At 41.1% G+C, this 18,975-nt stretch overlaps 1 protein-coding gene across 2 annotated transcripts; it reads left to right on the forward strand.

Annotated features, from left to right (window-relative positions):
- The first annotated feature begins 214 nt into the window (after window positions 1-214).
- TLR4 (toll like receptor 4) lies at window positions 215-11,393 on the forward strand. Of its 2 annotated transcripts, XM_043567381.1 has the most exons (3): window positions 215-670; window positions 5,027-5,193; window positions 8,474-11,393. In XM_043567381.1, the coding sequence occupies exons 1-3, from the start codon at window positions 578-580 to the stop codon at window positions 10,713-10,715; spliced, it is 2,502 nt and encodes an 833-aa protein (XP_043423316.1). In that variant the 5' UTR covers window positions 215-577; the 3' UTR covers window positions 10,716-11,393. The 2 variants fall into 2 exon arrangements, with proteins under 2 accessions (XP_043423316.1, XP_043423317.1); XM_043567382.1 differs by lacking the exon at window positions 215-670 and having other exon boundaries at window positions 5,086-5,193; window positions 8,545-11,393.
- The last annotated feature ends 7,582 nt before the right edge of the window (window positions 11,394-18,975 follow it).

Below are 18,975 nucleotides of genomic sequence, written 5' to 3' on the forward strand. Positions count from 1 at the left end.
TGCCGAGGAGAGAGCCTGAAGAGCCGTCATCCCTGCCCACACCTCCATCTCAGACTTCCAGGCTCCAGAACTTCATGAGGAAATAAACATCTGCCCTTGAAGCCCCCCACCCCCACCCCAGTGTGTGGTAATTTGTCACGGTAGCCCTAGGAAATGAATACATACAGTGAGTTTCCTGTACTAAAACGAAACTGGAAAGCCATGTCCTAGATTGTTGCGCAGGCTGTTTGACCAGTTTGATTGCTTTCCTAAGTTCACTAACCAGGAGGTCAGATGACTTCCCCGGATCAAAGTCAGCTTCCTCTTGTTGTTACTTGGACCACTGATCTGCAGACATTTTCTTCTTCTTCTAACTTCCCCTCCTGTGACTGGGGACATAAATATTAGAGAAACAAAAGCCCAGAATGCTAAGGTTGCCTTTCTCACTTCCTCTTGCCTCGGAACGCAGCGTTGCTTTGAATACAGTCATTGTCCTAGGGCACTGAGCAGGGGAGAGAAAGCGGCGGAGGCCACACCAGCAGGCGGATACAGCGTGTCATGTTTCACGGAGCCATTTGTGGATACAGAAAATGCCAGAATGATGCCTCCTACCCGCCTGGCTGGGACTCTGATCCCAGCCATGGCCTTCCTCTCCTGCCTGAGACCTGAGAGCTGGGACCCTTGTGTGGAGGTATGTGGTTAGTGTCAGCTCATCTCCTATGAGATTTGTCTTGCTTCTGAAAAACTGCTCTCTGCCCAGAACTTCCCACTGTGGATCCCCTGCTAGTTGCCGAATTTCATTTGCAAAAAAGAGTCAAATTACCTTACGGACTTGAGAAGGCACAGGGACCAAACAATTCATGGTTCCATGGCACCAACAGGTAGCCCATGGGTCATGTCCCATTCAGGACTTTAAGTGCTAATAGGGGCTTTAGGTCAGATCTGCTTAAAATCACTGTTCTTTGACTTCTGGGCTGTGTGATCTTGAAGAAGTTATTAAACCTCTCTGAAGCTAGTTTTCACATCTATGAAAGCATTATAATAATACCCGCTTAAACAGAGAGCTGTAAGAAGTCTGCTTCCTGTCATTTCCTTCTGCTAGTGGTCTGTACTCTCAGCTTCAAGCACTCACTTCACCCCTTTCAATCTCAGGAAGGAGTGTGTGAGTGTGTGTGTGTGGGGGTGTGTGTGTGGGGTGTGTGTGTGTGTGTGTTTTCTCTTAACAGGGAGAACTTTCTAAGTGGATTTCAGACTTGTGGATCTAGCCCTGGTTCCAAAGGATGAAAAGAAAGGAGTTTAGAAAAGAAAAGGGGAGAAAGAGAAATGAAGGCAAATGGAAAATGAGAAACAAAGATACAAGGGGTGGGGGAAGAAAGAACCATATAAAATGACAGCTAATGCAATGGCTTCTTTCTTTGTGAAATACCAACCGACTTTTGCATAATCTCATTCATGATGGATCTCTTTTGTACCTCCCCACCCTGTGCATGGACTTTCACAAGTGCTTTGGGAGCCCATGGTAGGACCCAATAACCAAGAGAATGTCCTGGGATTTAATGTGTGACAGGGTCAGAAACTCAAGAAAAGCATAACCAGTGGTGTGCAGAGATTGAGGGCATGGCGGAAATACCATGGGGGAAATACATACCATATGTAACAAAGACAAATTTGTCATCTCAAAGTCTTCCCTTCCTCCAATTTCCTGCCCAGAGCCCTACTCCTTGTCTCCTCTGTGTCCCTCCTGCTGTTAGGTTAATGGGGATGGTCCTCTAATCAAAGTCACCACTAGATAAAATCACACCTTCCCTTTTCCCACACCCCATATTCTCAGTCTCCAAAACCTGTCCAACCCTGCCTATCCCCTAAGTGCCACCCTAGGGCAGGTCCTCAGTTTTCCTGGCCTTGAGTCTTGGATAGTGACTGGTCTCGTGCCTCTGGAGTCCCCCACTCTAATTAACTCTGCACATTTTTGTTTGTTTATTTGTTGTTTTGCCTAAGTCTCAGTTCCAACAAATTTCCCTCTTAACAACTTGTGATAACTTTTGAGTGCTATTAGGACAGTTTGCTACCCCACGGCCTTTGCACTGGCTTCCTCTAGCTAGAATGCTTTGCTCCTAAATCAGTGCTGCCCAAAGGCAATATCATGTGGGTCACATCATCTTATTTAAACAATAAATGTAACCAACTAAATTTAGCCAAAGTTGTACTTAACTAAATTGTAGCTAACTAAGTTTAAAATGTAGCTTTAAAATTTCTGATAGCCACTTTGAAAAAATAAAAACTGATAAATCTGATTTTAATATTTTTATTTAACCCAATATATTCAAAATATTATTTGAAAATGTAATATATACTAAACTATTAATAAAATATTTCACAGCCTTTCTGTGGCACAGAGTGTTTGAGATTTAGTATGTATTTTACATTTAATATACCTCTCAATTTAGACTGTTTCTCATCCTCAATAGCCATGTGTAACTAGTGGCTACCATGATGGAAAGTGCAGTTTTAGTTATCATCATGACTTAATCCCTCACTTCATATTTCTGCTAAAATGTCACCTCCTCTTGGAAGTGTTCCTTGATCACCTCATGTAGAACTCCCTATGCCCCATATTTGCCTCTAATCTCTATGACGATTTACTTTTTATAGCACATCATTAAATACTTTTTGTGTATTTGTTCACTATTTTTCCGTTCTTTTAAAATGGAATCTATAAGTGAAGGATAACATTGCTGATTTTATTTATCACTATATCCCAGCATTTTGTGCTGGTCTCAGTCTATCAATAACCAATGTTGGGTTGGACCAGCCCTTGTGGTTCTTTCGGATTGTAAGGTACCTTTCAGCAATAACCATCTGGAAACTTTGAAAAACTAAAAATTTATAACTTATAAGACCTGGAAATTATATAGCACATGTAGGGCCACACATGTGGCCTCAATATTGAGGGTAGAGAGAAAAACTGCTCAAGCATGTGGGGTTCTGTTTTACTGGGGTTGACAACGGGGCCTTAGGGTTTCCCTGGCTCCCTTCTTAGTGGTGAATTTAAAACATAACAGCAGGGAGTTAAAGGGAGGAGGTAGAGGGGGAAAAAAAAGAAGGCTCAGTGGGGGAAGAAGTCCTGGCTCTATCTAGTCATGTGGCTGGTGTTGTGTTTATCTTAGCCCTCTTCGAAGCTGATGCCTCCCCCAATTAAAGCTTAAACCAGACACCTGAATTACAAGAAATGCCTACTGTCAAAGCTTAGACTATACCCAGTACCTAGCACATAGAAATTGCTCAACTTGCATATTTTAGATGATTAAAAATACTGCCACAGGGCTCTATCTTCCTCACTGGATTAGGATCCATTTCTCCCACTATGGACCAGCCGCTCTGAAATAGTTTCCATCCTTTTCTTGCTTACATTATTCTCTCCTTCTTTCTCTTTCCACATATCCAAATCTTGCTCATCCTTGAAGACCCACCTTGAAACCTTCTCATTCTCAGAGGCCTTCTATAATCCCTGGATCCAGAATTGACCTCTACCACTTATGTGCCAAAGGAACTATTTTGGGGAAAAGAAATTTCCAGGCCTGGTTTACGGTCCATTACACTAGAGTGAGTTGTGTTCCTATCTTAGCTCTTCCTCTAGATTGTAAGCTCCTTGAAGTCTGGAGCCATTTCACACTGGTCTTTGTACTGTCCGTAGCACTTAGATAAAATGGCTACAATTTGGATTTAAGCAAATCTTCATTCAATCAGGTATTCTCTCATTTAGTCAATAAATACTGAGTGAGCATTCACCATTTGCCAGGCACAACTGTGAGTGCTGGAGACATAGCAGAGGGCAAGAATATCAAAGCTTACAATGTAGTGAGGATAATGAACAAGACACATGGTACAATCACATAGACAGTGTAATGTTAGATGGTGATACACCCTGAGAAGGCAGATGACAGAGCGTAAGGGAAGGATGCCTGGTACCATCCTCTATGAGACAGTATGGTCTGGGAGGCTCCTACAGGGGATAGCATTTCCAGAGACATGTCCATTGATGAAGTGAAGAGCTGCACATGTGACATGTAAGACCTTATGCAGATTATTCCATCACTCTGACTTCTTCTTCTTTAAAAGGTTTATTTGAAGATTAAAGTATATAACATATAAGAAATAGGCCCACATATGGTAGGGGATTAATAATAACTAATAACAATAAATGTTAACATGTATTGATCATTTACACTGTAATAGGCTTTGGGATAATCTCTTCAAATACCTTATTTCATTTAATCCTTTTAACAGATTCTATTTTGGTTTGGTTTTAAACAGAAAACCAAAATTAGCTGGCTTAAGCAAGAAATTTTGTTGAATAAATCAGAGAATTCAGAAATTAAATGGGAAGTTAGAGAACAAGGCCTACAAAGAATTTGGGAAATATGATGGAAACAAGCATAGGAACCAAGGGAGCATAAAGTACCTGGCCTTATTTGCTACGTTACACCACTGAAGTCCAAGCATCTGAAGGATTTTTCCCCATGTCTGTGTTACCTACTCAAAGGTCAATCAGCCAAAAGAGAGAATGCAACTGGCAAAAATTGAGTTATGACTATGAAGTCCAGGCACCTGAACTGATAGTCTCCTTGAGGCTGTATACAATTGTGGGGTACTTGGTGTAAAAAAGGTTTTGCCCCAAATCCCATGGAACACTGGGGTGAAACTCAGGGCTTCTGGACTCCAGAGCCTTAGCCTTTCAGCAGTTGATTCCCTTGCTTCTCCCTAAATGCTGCCATTGTGATAGCAGAGGTTAGAAAACAGGACATAGGAAGTTCTCTCCCCTTCCAAATCTAGAGTAAGAGATTTTATAAAGTGAGTGGATAAATGAATGAATGAATGAGTGGATGGATGGATGGATGGATGGATGGATGGATTGATGGATGAAAGATGGTTGGATGGCCCCAGTCCAGGAGGTCTCCATGGGTCTGGCCTAGGAGAAGGGTGTGGAGAGGGCAGTCCATTGAGGTGCATGTATTAAGACACTGTATCTAATATGTGATCATTGCAGGTGGTTCCTAACATTACTTACCAATGCATGGACCTGAATCTTCACAAAATCCCTGACAACATCCCCTCATCAACCAAGGACCTGGACATGAGCTTTAACCCCCTGAGAAATTTAGGCAGCCATAGTTTCTCCAACTTCCCAGAACTGCAGGTGCTGGATTTATCCAGGTAATGACTGAGATTTTACACACAGCACAAGGTGAAATGCTCATTGTTCTATCATTTCGTTCTTATGTCAGGAGTCTCCTCTTTATTCACTTAGTCATTCAACAGGTATCTTATTTGCTGTATAACTTTGGGCAAGCCCCTTCCTTTCTCAAGGTCTCAGTTGCCTCATCTGTGAAATGAGTACCTGGACAAGACAATTTCTAAGAACAGTTCTATCTTTCGATTTTAGGACAGGGGAGAAAACTGACTCAAACTCTTTCACCAGCAGATATTTATTGAGTACTATTTGCTATATAGTATAGAGTCTACTAGGAAATAAAAGTTTATTGATATATACAACTCCAGCTATTAAAGAGGGCATACACACTTGAATGAAGTAACATATTAAAATCCTGAGCATGATGTTAGGCCCATAGTAGGCATTCAATAAATGTTACTTGATTCTGATTTGGGATTTTTGAACCTGAGATAAGCATGGGAATACACACCAGTAAGTGATAAGCTATGTGCAAATTAGAGGCAAAATGTTGTGTCGTTCAAAAGAGAGGCCTTCTCTGCAGTGGGTAATCAAGACAGATTTCATGAACTGAGTAGGATTCAAAAAAATATCTAGAATATTGAAAGTGTGACAGAGATAGGGAAATAGGAAGATATAAGTAACCCAAGAAGAAAGATGACAAGATCAAAGAAAAATATCTGCTGTAAGAAAGAACAGTGACTAAGATTTTTCTTTTCTGATTCAGGGAAATGTAACATTTATTAGGGCAGGTGAAATTATTATCATTATTTTGGGGAGAGAATTGGATTCTAAAATCATTTTCATCATTAGGGCCTTACTTTAAAATATACTAGATAATGGATCACATTCTATATAAGAGTTTGGGGAAAATGCAGAAGCATTTATATATATGGCTATTTATTATAGAAACTTTTAATAAATTCTAAGACCATAGCATGAAAACCTTCTTTAGAGCAGATCTTTATATAGAAAGAAGAGGGGACACCTGATGTTTTATACTCTAACTTGGACAGTGAAAGTGTATAACAAAGAGGGAATGGAGCGTTTTGAAAGGCAGTGGGGGTTGAGGAGAGAGCTCTGTGGGGCTCAGAAGACCTGAGCCAGATCTTCCTCCAACATTTACAGCCACATGGACTGAGGCATGTCACTTGATCTCCCTGAGTCTCAGTATTCTGATCTGTGAAACAGAAATGATGAAACTTACCACACAGGGCTAAATGTGATCGTGTATGTTAACATGCATATATATTAAAAACCTTATAAGGCAGACTTTGTAAGAATAAAAATATTACTATTGTTATAGCACTTCATTAGTTTCTGAATTTCATTTTTCTGAATAAGACTTTTTCAAGAACTGTAATTAAGATAAACAGATCTCCCCTCCCCTTTTTTAAAGCAAGAAGTAGTTTCTCATCAGACCATGTGTTTTATAAGGAATACTTAAGGAACTTTTCTCAGAGGCCTTAACTATGTGCCTCAAGAGAGGCCAGCTCTCTCTCTCTCTTGATTACGGTTTAGGGCAAGGACAAACATAGTATTGTAGATATCCTTTCCCTTCTCATATCCCTTCACAATGTTCACATATAGTGATTCAACTAGTCCTCTAGGATGCTTTATAATAGACCAGGCACCCTGTTATTCTTATGGAAACCTATTGACACGTGTATTTGCTTTTTTGGACAAGGAAACTGAAGTACAGAGAGTTTAAGTAATCTATCTACATTCACTCTCTATGTTTTGCAGAGCTTGCTGCAGCAGAGATTCATAGTCACATCTCCTGCTTCCAAGTTAAATGTTCTCTTCATCTTAATGCTCTGTTTCTCTAAAGTGATGAGCCCCCTTTGATGAGACAGAGCAACAGCAAGACCTCTCCAGTCATCTGATGCACACAGCAATATACATAAGTTTATAGGTTACAACATCCTATAACTGAAAGTAACTTGAGAAATAATCAAGTTTAGCTGCCTCATTTAGAAAGGTGATAACTGAGGTCCGGAGAGGAAGTTTCCAAAATCATGTGATATGAGAGAGAGGACATTAAAGACACCAGAGCCAAGATATCTTGCCCGCTTTTCCAGTATTCTTTCTATAGCACCTTCCACCTTCTATTGAATTACCAATCGATAACAAAAGCTTGGGCCAAAATGCTTTGATTACCCATGACCCACATGGAGGGGATAGGACAAGTGGAGAAATTGTTAACGTGATTCAGGTTGGACTAGGAAATAACTCACTTGCAAATTGTAACTGTCATGCACTTGTAGGACTGGCAGGTGTTTACCATTGACTTGCCATTCATTGGCTGGATAAGAACCTTGTCTGTAGGACACCTCTATGAACACTGTATACAGCATGGCTTCCATTTCTCTGGAGATAAAATTCAAAATCCTTTATCCAGTCTTGAAGCCTTTGCTTTGTATCCTCCTTTCTCCACAAGTTCATCTCACACTCCTTCACTTCCCTCTCTGTACTCCAGACACAGAAGCAGTTTCTTATGGTTCCTCCATGTATCGTGGCTGTTGCCTACCTCAGACTCACTTCCTTTTCTTGGTAATCCTTACTCATCTTTCAGGTTTCAACTTAAGTGCTCTCATGGAAGCCTGCTCTGGTACCCCCTGTCTAGGTACATTCCTTCCATATAAGGTTTCATAGTGTACTTTCCTTTTCTTCCATACAACTCACTCCCATCACCTGTTACTACTAACATTTACCTGTGATAACCACAACTTTCAAATATCTAGCTATCATACATGGAGAACTCTGCATAGACATTGAGGGTAACACAAATGTGTAATTTTTTATGTCTTTAAAATTGACATTGACCGGTTATTTAGCATGCCTAACAACTAACAGCTATCCATATCATCTGTGCCAATCTGATGGACAATCACAATTATGTATGGCAGGAAATAGCTAAAGTTAATCCAAGGTGGTTACATACTCCATCAGCCATACAGTCTTCACGTATCCCAATTATTGATCTTTAACTGACTTCTTTCTGATGGATGTGTTGCCTCTGCTTAGCACGTGTGCCTAGTGTGCTAAAAAGAGTTTGTCATTGTGTCCAGCGTAATAATACTGCATCTGTGGGTTTTCTTATTTGCTCGTGTCATGATCTGTCCTGCTTCATGTCTTTGCCGATGGCATAGATCATATGGCATGTCACATCTGTGTGAAGAGCTAGGTGACTGGGGTGGTTACTCCATTTTGAGTTTTGATTCAGCAGAAATATTATATAATCTGTATCTCTTTTCCCTGTAGGTGTGAAATTCAAATAATTGAAGATGATGCATATCAGGGCCTAAACCACCTCTCCACCTTGATATTGACAGGAAATCCTATCCAGAGGTTATTCCCAGGAGCTTTTTCTGGACTATCAAGTTTACAGACGCTGGTGGCTGTGGAGACAAATGTAGCATCTCTAGAGGACTTCCCCATTGGACATCTCAAAACGTTGAAGGAGCTTAATGTGGCTCACAATCTTATCCATTCCTTCAAATTACCTGAATATTTTTCTAACATGCCCAACCTTGAGTATTTGGATCTTTCCAATAACAAGATCCAAAATATTTATCCTAAAGACTTACAGGTTCTACATCAAAAGCCTCTACTCAACCTTTCTTTAGACTTGTCCCTCAACCCTTTAGACTTTATCCAACCAGGTGCCTTTAAAGAAGTTAAGCTCCGTGAACTGACTTTGAGAAGTAATTTTAATAGTACAGATGTAATGAAAGCTTCTATTCAAGGTCTGGCAGGTTTACAGATCCATCAGTTGGTTCTGGGAGAATTTAAAAATGAAAGGAACTTGGAAAGATTTGACAAATCTATCCTGGAGGGACTGTGCAATTTGATCATAGAAAAATTCCGGATAGCATACTTTGACAAGTTCTCAGAGGATGCTATTGACTCATTTAATTGTTTGGCAAACGTTTCTACCATTTCTCTGGTGCATCTGTATTTCAACGGGCTAAAACAGCTCCCTAAAAATCTCGGATGGCAACGGTTAGAATTGGTTAACTGTAAATTTGAACAATTTCCCACATGGAAGCTGGACTCTCTCAAGGAGCTTGTTTTCTCTGCCAACGAAGTTGGGAACACTTTTACTCAGGTTAAGTTGGAAAGCCTTGAGTTTCTAGATCTCAGTAGAAATGACTTTAGTTTCAAGAGTTGCTGTTCTGAGAGAGATTTGGGGACAACCAGACTGAAGCATTTAGATCTAAGCTTCAACAATATTATTACCATAAGTTCAAACTTCTTGGGCTTAGAACAGTTAGAATATCTAGACTTCCAGCATTCCAGTTTGAAACAGGTCAGTGATTTTTCAGTATTCCTACCCCTCAAAAACCTCCGTTACCTTGATATTTCTTACACTCACACCCAAGTTGCCTTCCATGGCATCTTCAATGGCTTGATCAGCCTCCAAATCTTAAAAATGGCTGGCAATTCTTTCCAGGACAACTTCCTTCCAAATATTTTCATGGAGCTGACTAACTTGACCATTCTAGACCTCTCTGATTGTCAGCTGGAACAGGTGTCCCAAGTGGCATTTAACTCACTCCCTAAACTTCAGTTGCTAAATATGAGCCACAACCACCTCTTATCATTGGATACACTTCCTTATGAACCTCTTCACTCCCTCCAGACTCTGGACTGCAGTTTTAATCGTATAGTGGCCTCTAAGGAGCAAGAACTATGGCATTTTCCAAGTAATCTATCTTCCTTAAATCTTACTCGGAATGATTTTGCCTGTGTTTGTGAACACCAGAGTTTCCTGCAGTGGGTCAAGGACCAGAGGCAGCTCTTGGTGGAAGTTGAACAGATGGTGTGTGCAAAACCTTTGGACATGCAGGGCATGCCCATGCTGAATTTTAGGAATGCTACCTGTCAGGTGAGAAAGACCATCATTACTGTGTCGGTTTTCACTGTACTCTTGGTTTCTCTGGTGGTGGTTCTGGTGTATAAGTTCTATTTCCACCTGATGCTTCTTGCTGGCTGTAAAAAGTATAGCAGAGGTGAAAGCACCTATGACGCCTTCGTTATCTACTCAAGCCAGGATGAAGATTGGGTGAGGAATGAATTGGTAAAGAACTTGGAGGAGGGGGTGCCCCCTTTTCAGCTCTGCCTTCACTACAGAGACTTTATTCCTGGTGTGGCCATCGCCGCCAACATCATCCAGGAAGGTTTCCATAAAAGCCGGAAGGTTATCGTCGTGGTGTCCCAGCACTTTATCCAGAGTCGATGGTGCATCTTTGAGTATGAGATTGCCCAGACTTGGCAGTTTCTGAGCAGCCGTGCCGGCATCATCTTCATCGTCCTGCAGAAGTTGGAGAAGTCCCTGCTGCGGCAGCAGGTGGAGCTGTATCGCCTTCTCAACAGGAACACCTACCTGGAGTGGGAGGACAGTGTCCTGGGGAGGCACATCTTCTGGAGACGACTCAGAAAAGCCTTGCTGGATGGTAAACCACGCAGTCCGGAAGGAATGGCAGATGCAGAAGGCAGCTAGCATGGAAGAGTGACCTCTGCCTGAGGAGGAAACACTCCTGCAGTGCTTCTTGCCCAGCTTGACCCAGTATCTTCATTCACTAGATGAGAATTAAATGCTGTGACATACCTGACGCTGTGCCAAGGGCAGATGATTCAGTGGTGCCCGAGGAACCCAGGACTGCTGACCTCATGGGGTTTACAGTGCAGGGGGCGTAAGTACTGTGCTAAATTACAGAATCTCCAGGTGGATGTTTCAACCAAATCAGCTAAGGAGTCCATGGCAGGGAAAGTCAACTCAACACTTACCCCATCAAACTGAATTAGACCTAAGACCCTGGGCCCTAGTGAAATCAGAAGAAGGTATAGTTCTTCACCTGAGTCTTCTGAATGGAAACTACCTCATGTTTTACATTTTAGCCAGCTTAAATTTAACTGAATGAGGTCTTTACTCACTTTTCCCTTTTCTATTGAATGCAATTTAAATTCCACTTGATAACTCAGAAGGCTCCTGATTGAGACCACCTCCCCTCCAATTTCAACCTGTTTCCTTACATAGGCTAAAGTCTGTAACTAATTCCGAAGGAAATCTGAGTAATACATATCCACAAACATCCTGGTCTTTCTTTTGTATGTTCTAAATATTAACTAACTGTGCCTGATATATTTTTGTTTCTATAAATCTACTTCTCATTTTTCATTTCTTCTCTATAAACTCTTACCATAAATAAGGCTTTTAGAGACATGCTAGAAATTTCCATATTTAAGCACTATCATTCAAGAAAATATGTGAAATTCACTCCATCACTTTGTCGCTTGATGTCACTCTAAAGTTATTAACTACTATGTTATGACTGTCATGAAGGAAGCATTACAATGATTTTGTTTAAAGTGGCACTTTTTGTAAGAGAGAGGGACAAGTCCAAATTCCTGGTCTTATAAAGCGCAATTCAGGCTAAGGGCAGGCCAAGAAATGGGATGGCCGCAGGAGGTCATTTTTTGATGGTCCTAGAAACATATGGCTGATACAGTTGAGGTGACCACATGATGAGAGCTGCAGCAGTCTCTTCCACAGCAGATGAATATTGCCTGACAGGACATTGATGCCTTCAGGGATTGTGAAATAGTTTAAGGTGGGGAGCATACAATGTGGCTTCCTGTTGGGTATCACTCTGTGACCACATTTAGGAAGGAGTGGATGTTATGACTGAGAAAATAATGTCACTGAGGGTAAAGTGGGTCATGTTGAGGAGAATTCTTCGAAGAGCACACACTTATCTTCCCCAGAATGGTACATTCAAAGGCAGATCAGTGAAGACACTTGGAAAATATACTTGTCAAAACTGAAAACATGGCCACACCCAAGAGTGTGCTTGTGACGGAGTGTTTCAGAGTGCATTTTCATTGCAATATAGTGGGAGGTGTTGCACACAGCTGGGTGTGCTTCTGAGTCTTACGTGGTAGTGAAAGTGGATAGTGGATCTATGTATTTGTGCATGTCTCTAAGTATTACTGTCTGTGTGTGGATGCAAGAGTTTGTGTGTGTGTCTGTGTGATTATGTCTGTATGGAACAGTGTGATTATATTGCAAGGGGAATATGTGATTGATGTGAATGTCTACAGCTGTTGCTTTATTATTTTTATTATTTTTTAACGTTTATTTATTTATTTTGAGACAGAGAGCAAGCGGGGGAGGATGAGAGAGAGAGAATCCCAAGCAAGTTCCATGCTGTCAGTGCAGAGTCCGATGTGGGTCTCCATCTCAGGAACTGTGAAATTGTGACCTGAGCTGATATCAAGAGTCGGATGCTTAACCGACTGAGACATTCAGGTGCCCTACAGCTGTCTGAGATAGGTTCTCTACTCTTGTGTTTGTATGTGATTACTTATATACAAATGTCTACATTAGATTCTGAGTATGCCTGAAGGCATGTGTTTTCTGCACGTGTCCACGCTATAGTGAGTGTGTGTTTTGCACATGTGTGTTAGTTCAAGCAAACATACAAGACTCCAAGGAGGAAAATCAAAATGTAACTAGAGTGTTTCTTGCATACAAGGCTGATGCTGGCCTTCTTCCCATCAGCCTCCTCTCCCAGATGGGAATTCAGAAAATTGCAGGTGAGGTACACCAGAAAGGAAAGAAATGATACAATGGAAATGTAAGGGGAGGAAAGAACAAAGTCAGGCCTAGGGCAAATTCTTTGCAGCTATTTAAGTCCTCTGGATTGAAAAGACATGAAGAGTGGAATAGAGAGAAAGTAATACTAATTGGAATGCCTTAAATTTGTGAAATACCTTACAACTTGGAATATAGTCACACGATTAGGACCGCATATAAATTTCTTATCATTGAGGTGAGGTAGCAGGTTAAGAATTAAGAATTTTACTGACATTAAACCTGAAGTTAAAGGAAGTAAATTTATTGTCAATAGGCCACAGTGTAAATGAACGGCAGGACCTGGACTTGGGCCTCCAGCCTCCGCAGGGCAGCTCAGTTTTCTACTACACCCCACTGCTTCATGCTGAGAGTTGGTAAAACAAGAAGTGAAACCCCTGTAGTTTTCTGTGTGGTTGACGCTAGTCAAGGGTTTTTCACTGAAACCATGAATCTTTAGGCAAATACATATGCAATACATATTATATATCAAATGATTTACTTACAACACATTTCTTTCCATAAAGGATGTGAGGGAGATTCAAATGGGCAATAAGGCTAACCGATTAGAACCAGAAAAGCTGGACAAAGAATGAAAAGGGGAAAGGAAGACACTAAGCGTAAGGTTTAGCATACTGTTTTCCCATTCAACCATTGGAAAGACCCCACCCCCACCCCCTGCTGGTGTTTTGGGTAGTGTGGCTTCTGGAGAAAGCCAAAATTCAGATTCACCACGTATCCTGTATGCTTTGGGCTTCACTTTTATGAGAGTCGAGCGAACTCAAATACAAAATGAGGGTAGAATATTACTCTGTAAACTGTTGTAAGTATTAAAAATAATTGCACATATAAGGGATACTACTTTTATGGAGGAGCGATCCTCTGGGACTTTATGTAGGGCGAACAGAAAGAAACACTAAGTGGTCTTCTCAAAAACAATATTTTAGCAATTGCTGTTTTCCCAAACTGTGGAACCACAGGAAGACTGTAACTGTAATCAGGCAGTTTCTTTCTGACTTGGCCTCCACCCACAGGGTTGTCAGAACCCTAGCCCCCTTCTGGACTTTATCACCTTTCTAGAAATCACCAGCAGGTCCTTGGAGGGTCTTACATAAACACAGTTCTCACAAAAATGACTGACTGCTCTGTGAGGGCAGAGGGCATGTGCATTCATCCTTTGCTGCTCCAGCCCTGAGGTCAATGGCCTGCACACAGCAGACAGAACAACATCTGTCTATTTGAAGAATTAATGAGTGAATGAAGAACCATCTCCAGAGGGGATGTTGTCCTTTACACCTCCTGGTCAAGGCCCCCAGGTCCCAGGCCACTGTTCTCTGCCACCCATGGAGTATCTGGGGCTCTAGCTTTCCATGGCTACTTCCTGTCTCTGTTGTTGTCTGCATAGATGGTCTCAACTATTTCCTCCACTCGGTTCCTTAACTCCAAGTATCCCAAAAGTTACTTTGCAGAAGAGAGGAAGAGGAGTTATAATAGTTACTTACCCGTAGTGGCTATTTTTAGGTCCTACTCTACTGCTTTACGTATGATATCTAATTTAAATTCCCATACCATGACTATGAGATTGATTCTGGTAATATCAGCATTATTACCCATTAGGAAACAAAGACTTTGAAACTGTAAGTAACATACCCAAAGTCACATAGCTAGTAGTAAATGCACAGCTTGGATTTAAAACAAGTCTCTCTGAAATTAAAAGTCAGCTATGCTAGATGGTTTCTCTAATGCCTTCCTTCTATTTCTTATAGAGATTTTAGTACTACTGTTCTTTATTTTTATTTTCTCTTTGTTATGGCCAGCATTCAACACCAGAACTGAGCTACGATGGTGAAACCAAAGGATGGGTGTTGGGCCAAAGGTTAAACTGTGTAAGAGACAGCAGGCTGTCCATGAAATCAACCATTTCCTCCCATGATGCTGGACTAAGCCCTTCTCACTTCAGTGCTCTTTTCCAATAGAGCACATTCTTGTCCATGAGGCTCCCAGGGCTTTCAAGCAAATAGGCCCATCCAAATGGCCTTCCAGATGGGCCCAGCTGATTCTGTATTTATAGCAATTACCTATCACCCTGTACTCAGTGATCCTTTCTGCCACATGGCTTTATATATGGCCATTCCTTTCAATGTCTTCATTAAATGACATTGGAAAGCAACTTGATATAAAGCTGATATAGTCTGAGTTCATCAACTTTAGCAATGTATCTTGACACAGGATTTAAGCTGGACAGTCTGGAGGAGGAGCAACATAGCATGAACCTTGCACTGGGTTTCCTACTGGCACTGTTATTCTCCCTTCTTTTGGCTTAGATAAACGAGAGGACCCCAATAGCTCAGAGTCTGAGAGTGTGAATTTCAGCCTACCACCTAAAACACTAAGAGTCTATTTTGCTAACTAAAGAAGAATATAGATGCTTTGAAAATCAGAAGTGGCTAGAAAGTCTGACTTTTACTTTCTTCTCGTGGAACATTCTAGCTGTTGTTACTACATATAGGGGGTGTAGATAAAAACAAAATTCTATGTGGACCTGTTTATGGAGCTGTTAGCCCAGTAGATGTGTATGGTGCACTTGGGTTTGGATCCTGGTTCTGCCTCACTTTCACAGTATATTTTTTTTTGAAATTTTTAGTTTAATTTATTTGCTTTTAATTTTTTAAATGCTTATTTATTTTTGAGAGAGAAAGAGACAGAGCATTGAGCTGAACAGAGGAGGGGCAAAGAGAGAGAGGGAGACACAGAATCCAAAGCAGGCTCCAGACTCTGAAGCTGTCAGCACGGAGCCCTGACATGGGGCTCGAACTCATGAACTATGAGATCATGACTTGAACTGAAGTTGGTTGCTTAACCAACTGAGCCACCCAAGTGCAGCTCGTGGTATAATTTGGAACCAGTTTCTTATGCTAATTCTCATTCCTTTTCTTGAGTGGCAAGGGTAAGTAAGTTTCTCCTGTGCTACAGGGCTATTATGAAGATAAAAGAGTGAAAGGGAGACACAGCACAACCCTAAATTTACCCACTTGAAGGGTCCACCTGAAGAATAGGTAATATCCCAAGCCTCACATGAAGCTGACATAGAAACCTGGCATCCTGAAGTTCTCTAAGGCAGGAGTCTTACTCAAGAAATTGAATCTCGGGGAGGGAGAATGGAAAGAGAACACAGGAAGAGCCCTAGCTCTGAAACACATTGAATTACCAGATGCTGCTGCCAGAATTTCCAAAGGGGCAAAAGCCATATTCTGTTTATTTTTAATGCAGCAGAATCCTGCTGTAGCAGACAGCGAACCACCTGGGAGGGTAGAAAGTGAGATCTGGTCTAGGCGCTCTATTTACTTGTTATATGACCATGGGAAAGCCATTCAAGCGCCTTGGAGGCTCAGATTTCTATACATAAAATAAGAGTAACAGTACCTTCTTGGCAGACCTCATGGGGCTATAATGATAATGCTGACAATAATAATGTTACCTTTATTTTTAAAATATTTTTTAACATTTATTTATTATTGAGAGACAGAGAGAGACAGAGCATGAGCATGGGAGGGACAGAGACGGGGGGGAGACACAGAATCTGAAGCAGGCTCCAGGCTCTGAGCTGTCCGCACAGAGCCAGACACAGGGCTCGAACCCACAAACCACGAGATCATGACCTGAGCTGAAGTCGGATGCTTGACTGACTGAGCCACCCAGGCTGTGAGTTAAAATGATTTAACTAACCAATCATTTCATGCAAAGGCTTTGTATGTACTAACTCATTTGCTTTGTCACATCAATGAATTAAGAAGATACTTGTTATTTCAAATTTACAGATGAGAAGACTGACACTTAAAGATATTCTCTAATGTGTCACCTGCTAACTAATGCGAGTTCTGTGGTTAGGATGTAAGGCCACGTCCACTTCATAGCAAGGTCTATTTAATACTGTTCTGTACCAGAGCACAGTCCTCTCAAAAAAAAAAAAAAAAAAAGCATAAAATTTCCTATCTCACCATCATAATTTTGACTGATATTAACCAAAGGGAATTATTACTATTGCTACTTTTGGATATTAATACCACAGCCATATGAGCCTGGGAAAAAGTGAATCAAAGATATGCATGATTAAAGCTGTTTAACAATGGACAAGTCAAGCCCAGTAGATGATGATTTTCCTGAAAACAACAGCCTTAAGTAGCTGTATCATTTCTTAGTCAGTCTGACTTCCTGAATGGAATCACAGACTGGTGATTTAACAGAGGTTATGGGGGGAAGTTCCAAAAGCTAAGGACCTTCTGGCTGGTTGGAATAAAATCAGACACTCTTAAGGAGATCCCCAAGCTTTCTAATTCAAAGGGAAACCCTGTGGAGTAAGTAGTTGATCAAAAGCAACCAAATACACTGAGCACCATGCATTCTCTTCTGATTGCTACTGATCCCCTGTGAGTTAGGAACTACTCTCCTCATTGCTAAAATGGATGCTCAGAGAGGATGAGCCACTTATCCAAGGTCACACAGTTTATAGCATTAATAATAACTGACATTTGCTTTTTTCTTCCCCTCGGCCTGTGCCTGAGACTGTTCTAATCAGTGTATTAATTCACTTAATTGTTAAAAGGACCCTATTTGGCAAGTACTTGGTAGCTAAACTACCAAGTTTTGCCATTTCTCAGATTAAGAAACTGAGGGGCAAATGTGAATTGTCCAGTTGGAAGGTGGGGTGGATAGCATGTGAACCCAAGCTGGCCTGATTCCCAGAGCTACATTCCTTCCACCATGTAACGACTGCCATGGTGCCCTGGCTACTTTACCATGGGGAGAAGGACTGAAGGATAATGTAGACAAGGTCAGTAACCCCCATGCCATCTAGAAATGGAAAGTTTAAAAGGCAGTGTCTGCTCCTCGCCTTGATCTCTGCAGAAATAGAGATGATACCTCCCTGTGACAGTGCTAAGTGACAATTCTGAGTGTAAATGTGTTTTTTGGCACAAATTGTCCTGTCCTAATAGTCTTGATTATAATTATAAAATAATGGGTTTCTGAAAGGCTGCAAGCAGTTCTGGGAATGGCAATAAGGGTTTGGAAACGACATGTTGTTTATGCGAGAAGTGTTTTGTTGAAAATTAAACCCACGTTTAGGAGAAAGGATTGTGTTGTATGCTCTTAAGAAACTAACTCACTATGTAATTAAATCAAAACCAGTCAGTTGCCAATTTGAGCTCTTGTCTCACACTAATGACACCCCGTTTCCCATGAGCCAAGCAACATGACTGACCTAAAAAAACCTAGCCTGGATCTTATCCACTGCCCCCAAGAACCTCGCTCCTCTATTTCCCTGGGGGCCCTGTGAGATGCGGTTGCAAAGCCCATCTTCTTCAGGGGATTCTATCTTATCTTTCCCTTTAGATTCTTGTTGGTCTTCTCACCTCCACACAAAGAAAGAATGAGCACTTACTGTTAAAGGGATTTTCTGGGAGGCACTATATGGAAATAAGGAGTTTTTAAAAAAAGGATGTGAAAAAGTTTTAGAGGCTCTGAACTTCTCACAAAATCCCCAGAGAAACTGTCTCTGACTTCATTTCTTAGAAGGGTAACAGAAGTCTCTCTTCTCTGTTCCAAGATCCCAAAGTTAGATTAAGCTACTAAACCTACCATGTTTTCTTGTGTCTCTAGGTCACCCTCTCTCTCTGTTCTATGTTCTTCTAGCACCTTCCCTCACCCTTCATTTGTACTCAATCTATTTCCACCAAGGACTTTAGGCAGCTTACAATTGAGATAGTTTTAATAGAACTATTAAAAATGGAAACAGTGTATCAAGATGATGAAGTTTACCACCTCCGGCTTTTTAAAAAGCGCTTGGCTTAAGAATCACTTGAGGACGTTAATTATCTATTTCCATCCATTTTTCTAGATGTGTTTATGATCTTTATTGTTGAAAATCCTGATTTAGTATCAGAGATGGGGCTTAAGGAATCTGTATTTTGAAAGGTTGCCCAAGTGATTTTAAGGCACAGACAGATCTGAGAATGACAGTCATAATAGAAAATGGAGGATAATACCCCACATTTAATATGGTTACTGGTTTTGTCCTTGAGATTTATTGCTACTATTCATAACAGCCAAGGCAAGGTCAACGGGATGG

The sequence above is a fragment of the Prionailurus bengalensis genome, chromosome D4, assembly GCF_016509475.1.
Source record: "Prionailurus bengalensis isolate Pbe53 chromosome D4, Fcat_Pben_1.1_paternal_pri, whole genome shotgun sequence".
NCBI lineage: Eukaryota > Metazoa > Chordata > Mammalia > Carnivora > Felidae > Prionailurus > Prionailurus bengalensis.

Coding starts and splice junctions, on each gene's coding strand:
- TLR4 (XM_043567381.1), top strand. CDS start 578: ATGATGCCTCCTACCCGCCTGGCTGGGACTCTGATCCCAGCCATGGCC. Junction 671..5,026: donor GCTGGGACCCTTGTGTGGAG/GTATGTGGTTAG, acceptor TGATCATTGCAG/GTGGTTCCTAACATTACTTA. Junction 5,194..8,473: donor CAGGTGCTGGATTTATCCAG/GTAATGACTGAG, acceptor TTTTCCCTGTAG/GTGTGAAATTCAAATAATTG.